At 38.6% G+C, this 10,000-nt stretch overlaps 1 protein-coding gene across 2 annotated transcripts in view; it reads right to left on the bottom strand.

Annotated features, from left to right (window-relative positions):
• Positions 1-10,000, bottom strand: part of lrp1ba (low density lipoprotein receptor-related protein 1Ba) — a 421,137-nt gene that overhangs the window by 101,454 nt on the left and 309,683 nt on the right. For both annotated transcript variants that reach the window (XM_037534585.1, XM_037534586.1), the window contains 5 exons: positions 7,489-7,670; positions 6,195-6,394; positions 5,905-6,093; positions 2,725-2,873; positions 2,490-2,583 (listed from right to left, as the gene is read on the bottom strand). In XM_037534585.1, the coding sequence (XP_037390482.1) occupies positions 2,490-2,583; positions 2,725-2,873; positions 5,905-6,093; positions 6,195-6,394; positions 7,489-7,670 (814 nt within the window). The remainder of the gene's footprint in view (positions 1-2,489; positions 2,584-2,724; positions 2,874-5,904; positions 6,094-6,194; positions 6,395-7,488; positions 7,671-10,000) is intronic.

Genomic DNA, 10,000 nt, shown 5'->3' with positions numbered 1-10,000 from the left:
GTGTGTCAGTGGTTTGTTTAGTTTAACTGATGCTGAATGTGTGTCAGTGGTTTGTTTAGTTTAACTGATGCTGAATGTGTCAGTGGTTTGTTTAGTTTAACTGATGCTGAATGTGTGTCAGTGGTTTATTTGGTGTAATCGATGCTGAATGTGTGTCAGTGGTTTATTTTGTGTAATCGATGCCGAATGTGTGTCAGTGGTTTGTTTAGTTTAACTGATGCTGAATGTGTGTCAGTGGTTTATTTGGTGTAATCAATGCTGAATGTGTGTCAGTGGTTTATTTTGTGTAATCGATGCTGAATGTGTGTCAGTGGTTTGTTTAGTTTAACTGATGCTGAATGTGTGTCAGTGGTTTGTTTAGTTTAACTGATGCTGAATGTGTGTCAGTGGTTTGTTTATAGTTTAACTGATGCTGAATGTGTGTCAGTGGTTTGTTTAGTTTAACTGATGCTGAATGTGTGTCAGTGGTTTGTTTAATTTAACTGATGCTGAATGTGTGTCAGTGGTTTATTTAGTTTAACTGATGCTGAATGTGTGTCAGTGGTTTATTTGGTGTAATCGATGCTGAATGTGTGTCAGTGGTTTATTTTGTGTAATCGATGCCGAATGTGTGTCAGTGGTTTCTTTAGTTTAACTGATGCTGAATGTGTGTCAGTGGTTTATTTGGTGTATCCGATGCTGAATGTGTGTCAGTGGTTTGTTTAGTTTAACTGATGCTGAATGTGTGTCAGTGGTCTGTTTAGTTTAACTGATGCCGAATGTGTGTCAGTGGTTTATTTGGTGTAATCGATGCCGAATGTGTGTCAGTGGTTTCTTTAGTTTAACTGATGCTGAATGTGTGTCAGTGGTCTGTTTAGTTTAACTGATGCTGAATGTGTGTCAGTGGTTTCTTTATTTAACTGATGCTGAATGTGTGTCAGTGGTTTATTTGGTGTAATCGATCCTGAATGTGTGTCAGTGGTTTCTTTAGTTTAACTGATGCTGAATGTGTGTCAGTGGTTTATTTGGTGTATCCGATGCTGAATGTGTGTCAGTGGTTTGTTTAGTTTAACTGATGCTGAATGTGTGTCAGTGGTTTGTTTAGTTTAACTGATGCTGAATGTGTGTCAGTGGTTTGTTTAGTTTAACTGATGCTGAATGTGTGTCAGTGGTTTCTTTAGTTTAACTGATGCTGAATGTGTGTCAGTGGTTTCTTTAGTTTAACTGATGCCGAATGTGTGTGAGTGGTTTGTTTAGTTTAACCGATGCTGAATGTGTGTCAGTGGTTTATTTGGTGTATCCGATGCTGAATGTGTGTCAGTGGTTTGTTTAGTTTAACTGATGCTGAATGTGTGTCAGTGGTTTGTTTAGTTTAACTGATGCTGAATGTGTGTCAGTGGTTTATTTGGTGTATCCGATGCTGAATGTGTGTCAGTGGTTTGTTTAGTTTAACTGATGCTGAATGTGTGTCAGTGGTTTGTTTAGTTTAACTGATGCTGAATGTGTGTCAGTGGTTTCTTTAGTTTAACTGATGCCGAATGTGTGTCAGTGGTTTGTTTAGTTTAACCGATGCTGAATGTGTGTCAGTGGTTTATTTGGTGTATCCGATGCTGAATGTGTGTCAGTGGTTTGTTTAGTTTAACTGATGCTGAATGTGTGTCAGTGGTTTGTTTAGTTTAACTGATGCTGAATGTGTGTCAGTGGTTTGTTTAGTTTAACTGATGCCGAATGTGTGTCAGTGGTTTATTTTGTGTAATCGATGCTGAATGTGTGTCAGTGGTCTCTTTATATTAACTGATGCTGAATGTGTGTCAGTGGTTTCTTTAGTTTAACTGATGCCGAATGTGTGTCAGTGGTTTCTTTAGTTTAACTGATGCCGAATGTGTGTCAGTGGTCTCTTTATATTAACTGATGCTGAATGTGTGTCAGTGGTTTATTTGGTGTAACCGATGCCGAATGTGTGTCAGTGGTTTATTTGGTGTAACTGATGCTGAATGTGTGTCAGTGGTTTATTTGGTGTAACTGATGCTGAATGTGTGTCAGTAGTTTATTTGGTGTAACCGATGCCGAATGTGTGTCAGTGGTTCAGTGGTTTATTTGGTGTAACTGATGCTGAATGTGTGTCAGTAGTTTATTTGGTGTAACCGATGCCGAATGTGTGTCAGTGGTTCAGTGGTTTATTTGATGTAACTGGTGCTGAATGTGTGTCAGTAGTTTATTTGGTGTAACTGATGCTGAATGTGTGTCAGTGGTTTATTTGGTGTAACCGATGCCGAATGTGTGTCAGTGGTTTATTTGGTGTAACTGGTGCTGAATGTGTGTCAGTAGTTTATTTGGTGTAACCGATGCTGAATGTGTGTCAGTGGTTTATTTGGTGTAACCGATGCCGAATGTGTGTCAGTGGTTTATTTGGTGTAACCGATGCCGAATGTGTGTCAGTGGTTTATTTGGTGTAACCGATTCCGAATGTGTGTTACTGGACAGACAGGTGTTACAGTGGTGTTACTCACGGCAGTCTGCAGGCTCATCTGAACCATCACCGCAGTCATCCACTGTGTCACATTTCCACCAGAAGGGAATGCACTCATCTGTACCACAACGGAACTACAAGTACACATGTGAACACAGAAACTTGACACATGCTTACACAATGTACATTTATATTAAATTCAGCATGAATTCAACTGGTAAAATACATTAAATTAGACTAAAAGGTGAGATAAACTGTAACTATGGGCCTGATACCTGGCTGGCAGTGCAGTTAGAAAGGCAGGTCTTGTTGTCATTGGCCAGGTAAAAGTGGGTGGGGCATGCACACCTGTAGCCTCCACCTGGAGACAGCAGGCACAGGTGACTGCAGCCTCCATTAGTCACCTGACACTGATGCTTTGGAACTGGTAACAAATGAAAGCAAAGAATCAGTAAAGAGCAAATACCCATAACAAACTCTAACCAGCTAAAGCTAAATGTAGGTATTGTGATATAAACCGAGTCCGTTCTACAGTTTCTCATTAGACTGAATGAATAACCGACTCTAAATGTAGGTATTGTGATATAAACCGAGTCTGTTCTACAGTTTCTCATTAGACTGAATGAATAACCCACTCTAAATGTAGGTATTGTGATATAAACCGAGTCCGTTCTACAGTTTCTCATTAGGCTGAATGAATAACCGACTCTAAATGTAGGTATTGTGATATAAACCGAGTCCGTTCTACAGTTTCTCATTAGACTGAATGAATAACCGACTCTAAATGTAGGTATTGTGATATAAACCCAGTCTGTTCTACAGTTTCTCATTAGACTGAATGAATAACCGGCTCTAAATGTAGGTATTGTGATATAAACCGAGTCCGTTCTACAGTTTCTCATTAGGCTGAATGAATAACCGACTCTAAATGTAGGTATTGTGATATAAACCGAGTCTGTTCTACAGTTTCTCATTAGACTGAATGAATAACCGACTCTAAATGTAGGTATTGTGATATAAACCGAGTCCGTTCTACAGTTTCTCATTAGACTGAATGAATAACCGACTCTAAATGTAGGTATTGTGATATAAACCGAGTCCGTTCTACAGTTTCTCATTAGACTGAATGAATAACCGGCTCTAAATGTAGGTATTGTGATATAAACCGAGTCTGTTCTACAGTTTCTCGTTAGACTAAATGAATAACCGGCTCTAAATGTAGGTATTGTGATATAAACCGAGTCTGTTCTACAGTTTCTCATTAGGCTGAATGAATAACCGACTCTAAATGTAGGTATTGTGATATAAACCGAGTCCGTTCTACAGTTTCTCATTAGGCTGAATGAATAACCGACTCTAAATGTAGGTATTGTGATATAAACCGAGTCCGTTCTACAGTTTCTCATTAGGCTGAATGAATAACCGACTCTAAATGTAGGTATTGTGTTATAAACCGAGTCCGTTCTACAGTTTCTCATTAGACTGAATGAATAACCGGCTCTAAATGTAGGTATTGTGATATAAACCGAGTCTGTTCTACAGTTTCTCATTAGACTGAATGAATAACCGACTCTAAATGTAGGTATTGTGATATAAACCGAGTCCGTTCTACAGTTTCTCGTTAGACTGAATGAATAACCGACTCTAAATGTAGGTATTGTGATATAAACCGAGTCTTTTCTACAGTTTCTCATTAGGCTGAATGAATAACCGACTCTAAATGTAGGTATTGTGATATAAACCGAGTCCGTTCTACAGTTTCTCATTAGACTGAATGAATAACCGACTCTAAATGTAGGTATTGTGATATAAACCGAGTCTTTTCTACAGTTTCTCATTAGGCTGAATGAATAACCGACTCTAAATGTAGGTATTGTGATATAAACCGAGTCTGTTCTACAGTTTCTCATTAGACTGAATGAATAACCGACTCTAAATGTAGGTATTGTGATATAAACCGAGTCCGTTCTACAGTTTCTCATTAGGCTGAATGAATAACCGACTCTAAATGTAGGTATTGTGATATAAACCGAGTCTGTTCTACAGTTTCTCATTAGGCTGAATGAATAACCGGCTCTAAATGTAGGTATTGTGATATAAACCGAGTCCGTTCTACAGTTTCTCATTAGACTGAATGAATAACCGGCTCTAAATGTAGGTATTGTGATATAAACCGAGTCCGTTCTACAGTTTCTCATTAGACTGAATGAATAACCGGCTCTAAATGTAGGAATTGTGATATAAACCGAGTCCGTTCTACAGTTTCTCATTAGGCTGAATGAATAACCGGCTCTAAATGTAGGTATTGTGATATAAACCGAGTCTGTTCTACAGTTTCTCATTAGGCTGAATGAATAACCGACTCTAAATGTAGGTATTGTGATATAAACCGAGTCTGTTCTACAGTTTCTCATTAGACTGAATGAATAACCGACTCTAAATGTAGGTATTGTGATATAAACCGAGTCCGTTCTACAGTTTCTCATTAGACTGAATGAATAACCGACTCTAAATGTAGGTATTGTGATATAAACCGAGTCCGTTCTACAGTTTCTCGTTAGGCTGAATGAATAACCGGCTCTAAATGTAGGTATTGTGATATAAACCGAGTCCGTTCTACAGTTTCTCATTAGGCTGAATGAATAACCGACTCTAAATGTAGGTATTGTGATATAAACCGAGTCTGTTCTACAGTTTCTCGTTAGGCTGAATGAATAACCGGCTCTAAATGTAGGTATTGTGATATAAACCGAGTCCGTTCTACAGTTTCTCATTAGACTGAATGAATAACCGACTCTAAATGTAGGTATTGTGATATAAACCGAGTCCGTTCTACAGTTTCTCATTAGACTGAATGAATAACCGACTCTAAATGTAGGTATTGTGATATAAACCGAGTCTGTTCTACAGTTTCTCATTAGGCTGAATGAATAACCGACTCTAAATGTAGGTATTGTGATATAAACCGAGTCTGTTCTACAGTTTCTCATTAGACTGAATGAATAACCGGCTCTAAATGTAGGTATTGTGATATAAACCGAGTCCGTTCTACAGTTTCTCATTAGGCTGAATGAATAACCGACTCTAAATGTAGGTATTGTGATATAAACCGAGTCTGTTCTACAGTTTCTCATTACACTGAATGAATAACCGACTCTAAATGTAGTTATTGTGATATAAACCGAGTCTGTTCTACAGTTTCTCATTAGACTGAATGAATAACCGACTCTAAATGTAGGTATTGTGATATAAACTAAACGTCTGTGGTCACCTGAACGTCCATACTGACCGAGCTGCTTGACAACCACGTTCAGCAGCACGTCTGAACACACAGTGACTCATCTGAGCAGATAGTGGACCATCTGATTAAGCTGCTCAGTAAATCCGCGAGTAAATCAACCACAAACAGACAAACAGGAGAACAGAAGCATGCTGATCTGCGAGGGTGGAGGTACCGTCAGGCTGCCGGAGCGGGTGGTAGACTTTAATGTCGCGGATGGTTTGCCAGGAGCTGAGGAGTTCGGAGCGTTTGGCTCCGGAGGTTTTGTGAGCGCAACTCAGCGTTTTGGTCTTCTGATCGCTCCAGTAGAGGAAATCCTCAAACAGGGCCAGACTCGTCACCCCGCCCAGGTCCTCGTTAGGAACTTTAACAGAACGAGACGGGATCAGTCACTGACAGGGCTGGAACACTGACATCTCGTAATGGGCTGTTACGCTGAGATGGTAACACCCCCTCCACTCTCACCTCTGTATCTCCTCCATCCATCCATGTCTGAGAACAGGATGTGGTTTTCATCTGCCCAGTAGATCCTCTGGTTGATGTAGTCGATGGTCAGGGCTGATGGAGCGTGCATCTCCGTGTCGATGATGACCCGTGGTTTACTCCCGTCCATTCCGATCCGCCCGATGTGCGGATACTCGCAGCAGTCGATCCAGAAAACAAACCTACAGAACCACAGCACACCTCAGACTCCTGCCCAGCGAGGAAAGCGTACGGAATTCGGTCAGCCAGTTTCAGTGGACACAATGACCCTGTCCTGAGTCTTAAAATATCACCCTCATTATTAGTTTATACACAACAGGACATGATGCAATCAACATTTAACTAAATATTTATAAATACTAAATAAATACTACATACAATTTTATATGTTTTATTAATATTTAAAGTATTTTAAGAAGTTATTACATGCTAAATAATGTTATTATTACTAATAATATAGTATTACTATAATTATCCATTTATTGGGGTTTTCTGTCAGGTTACTCATTTCAAAGGACATTAATTTTATTGCAAATGATTTTTTTATAGTATTTTTTCATTTTTCATTTTAATTTTATTACAATTTTATTCTAGATATTAGTTTGATCAAAATTTCATTTTGGATATTAATATTTTTTAACTTCATTCTGGATGTTAATTTTATTAGAACTTTATCCAGAGGTTAATTTTATTAGAAATTCATTCTGGACCTTAATTTTATTAGAACTTTATCCAGAGTTTAATTTTAATAGAACTTCATTCTGGATGTTAATTTTATTAGAACTTCATTCTGGATGTTAATTTTATCAGAACTTCATTCTGGATGTTAATTTTATCAGAACTTCATTCTGGATATTAATTTTATCAAAACTTCATTCTGGATGTTAATTTTATCAGAACTTCATTCTGGATGTTAATTTTATCAGAACTTCATTCTGGATGTTAATTTTATTACAACTTCATTCTGGATGTTAATTTTATCAGAACTTCATTCTGGATGTTAATTTTATCAGAACTTCATTCTGGATGTTAATTTTATTAGAGCTTCATTCTGGATGTTAATTTTATCAGAACTTCATTCTGGATGTTAATTTTATTTAAACTTCATTCTGGATGTTAATTTTATCAGAACTTCATTCTGGATGTTAATTTTATCAGAACTTCATTCTGGATGTTAATAACTTGTTTAATAACTTGTTAATAACTTCTTTCTAAGTGTAAAGTATTTTTTAACTAAATGCTCTTATACTACTAAATACTGTATAATAGTGTATACCCTGTAGTGGCATCCAGTGCAAGTGATGAAGGGTTTCTTAGTCCAGTACTGAGGAGGACAGTGGGATAAAGTCCATTAGCCTTTGCCACCTCCATAGTCTTCCTCTCAGCATCACACCAATACAGGTTCTTCCCGATCCAGTCCACTGCCAGTGCACTCGGCACGGACGTCCTGTGGACCACCTGAGTTTAGAACCAACAGGAAAGTTTCTCTGAGCAACAGCCAACAACAGCCAAAACTACCAGGACCAGTTATGGTTATAAAACATACATACAGTCTATAAAACATGCATAGTATTAAGTTCACAATTTAATCCACAAACACAAGTTAAAACTCCAAAATGCAAAGAAAAAAACAAATATAAACAGGATTCAGAAACGCTGCCACCTTCTCTGGGCCTGAGCTCATGTAAAATGGTCTGGGGGGAAGTGGAAAAGTGTCCTGTGGTCTGACGAATCAAAACTTCTTTTCAGAAATCATGAATGCTGCATCCTCCTACACCAGAGAGGGACCATCCACCTTGTTATCAGTGCACAGTTCAAAAGCCAGCATCAGTTATGGTGTGGGGGGCATTTAGAGCAACATATGCTGCCATCCAGATGACGTCTTTTTCAGGGAAGGCCTTGATTATTTCAGCAGGACGATGTCAAACCACATTCTGCATGTATTACAGCAGCATTGCTCTGCAGTAAAAGAGTCCAGGTGCTAAACTGACCTGCCTGCAGTCCAGACCGGTCACCAATGAGAACATTTGGTATATTTTGAAATGGAGGAGAACCCTAAAGTGTTGAGCAGCTGAAATCTAACATGAAGTAAGAAGTGGAAAACATTTCACTTTCCCAACGACCGCAGCATTTCCTCGGTTCAGACATGCTTATCGAGGTGATGAAGCACAGTGGTAAACAGGCCCCCGTCCCAACTATTTTGGAACATGCCGCTGGCATCAAATTCAAAAAGGCCTTGATGTGTTGTCTTTGTACTGTTTTCAGTTAAATACAGGGTTTAAATGATCTCTGCTTTCTGCTTTTATTTATATTTTGCACCGCGTACCAACTTTTCTGGAAACATGACCGTTCATACAAAAAACATACAACCTATAACAGTTTCTCAACCTATGGACTGCGGACCACCAGTGGGCTGTGAAGCACCCTCCAGTGGTCTTCAGGTCTGTACTCAGAGGGAGGCAGTAATTCATAGTAGGCTGGTAACGTTATAAAAACATAAGTGGCAAAAAGATGAATTTAATAATTAAAAACCCATAAATTAAATGTTTTCACAGCATAACTAATATAAATATTAATAGTCGCACACAAATAAAAACGTCACAGTAGTGGTTAATTAAACATCTGTTTAGACGTCGCAGCCGTGGGCTCGCGATGCAGACGGCGAGCCAGAGCTGGAGTAGTTTCTATGTTTAGTGTGATAAAATCACTGTAAGGTAAGGCCTCTTATGGCTTTATTGCTTTATTATTTTATTTTTATTGTACCTTTAAAAAGTTTCAGTTTCAGATTTATTTACAACTTAGTTCCAAGTTTAAGTTGAATAAAAACTGGCTTTAAACTCAGGATCACAGATGAGCTCCTTTACTATGTTGATCTGTAGGCGTCTGTTCATAAACATAAACCAGCCCAAACTCATTTACTATAAAATGAAACGGTGTTTGTAGAAATTCAGAAAAAAGCCGCGTCAGTCTCGACTGCATATGTGGACATATTTCTATATTGAGCTCTATTTACACAAAGTTAGGTTAGTTCATCATTTATGTTGAACAGACTCTCCCAAAGTTTTACGCTGCTGCGCTGACGTTGAACCGCGTGCTGCACTGGGTCGGTATGACCAACAGGTCAAAACCAGCTCTAAACAAAGTGACCGCTGGGCCCTGATTGGTGCTCTGGCTTTGCGCTTCTTTCGTTTTGACATGTTACGTTTTTATACACACAGAAACCAAAAGGAACGACAGATTTCTCAGAATGTAGGAGGAAAAAGTCGGATATTAGACTCTGAAATGTAGTGGAGTGAAAGGAGAAAGTCCAGAACGGAGAAACTTCAGTACAGATACACCAAAAATACTAAAGTACAGAAACTCATTACATTTACTCAGATACTCAGTTACTCAGGTACTCAGTTACTCAGTTACTCAGTTACTCAGGTACTCAGTTACTCGGTTACTCAGATACTCAGATACTCATTTACTCAGTTACTCAGGAACTCAGTTACTCAGTTACTCAGGTACTCAGTTACTCGGTTACTCAGATACTCAGATACTCATTTACTCAGTTACTCAGGTACTCAGTTACTGTCCACCACTGCTGATAATAAATGTGGTATTTACAGAAAGTGAACAATAACAGCGCAGCCAAGGGCAGATCTGACATGCAGGACACGTTCCAACACTCTGCTGCACTACGACGAGTTTTTATCGATGTTTAGAGCTGATTAGTTTATAAGAGAGAGTAAATGTAGCACTGATAACTAGCAGCTAATTTCCTCTCACAGCCCACATTAAAAGAA

The sequence above is a fragment of the Pygocentrus nattereri genome, chromosome 25 (genome assembly GCF_015220715.1).
Source record: "Pygocentrus nattereri isolate fPygNat1 chromosome 25, fPygNat1.pri, whole genome shotgun sequence".
Lineage (NCBI taxonomy): Eukaryota > Metazoa > Chordata > Actinopteri > Characiformes > Serrasalmidae > Pygocentrus > Pygocentrus nattereri.
The sequence above is the reverse complement of the archived record's forward strand: the minus strand, read 5'-3'. Positions and strand labels throughout refer to the sequence as shown.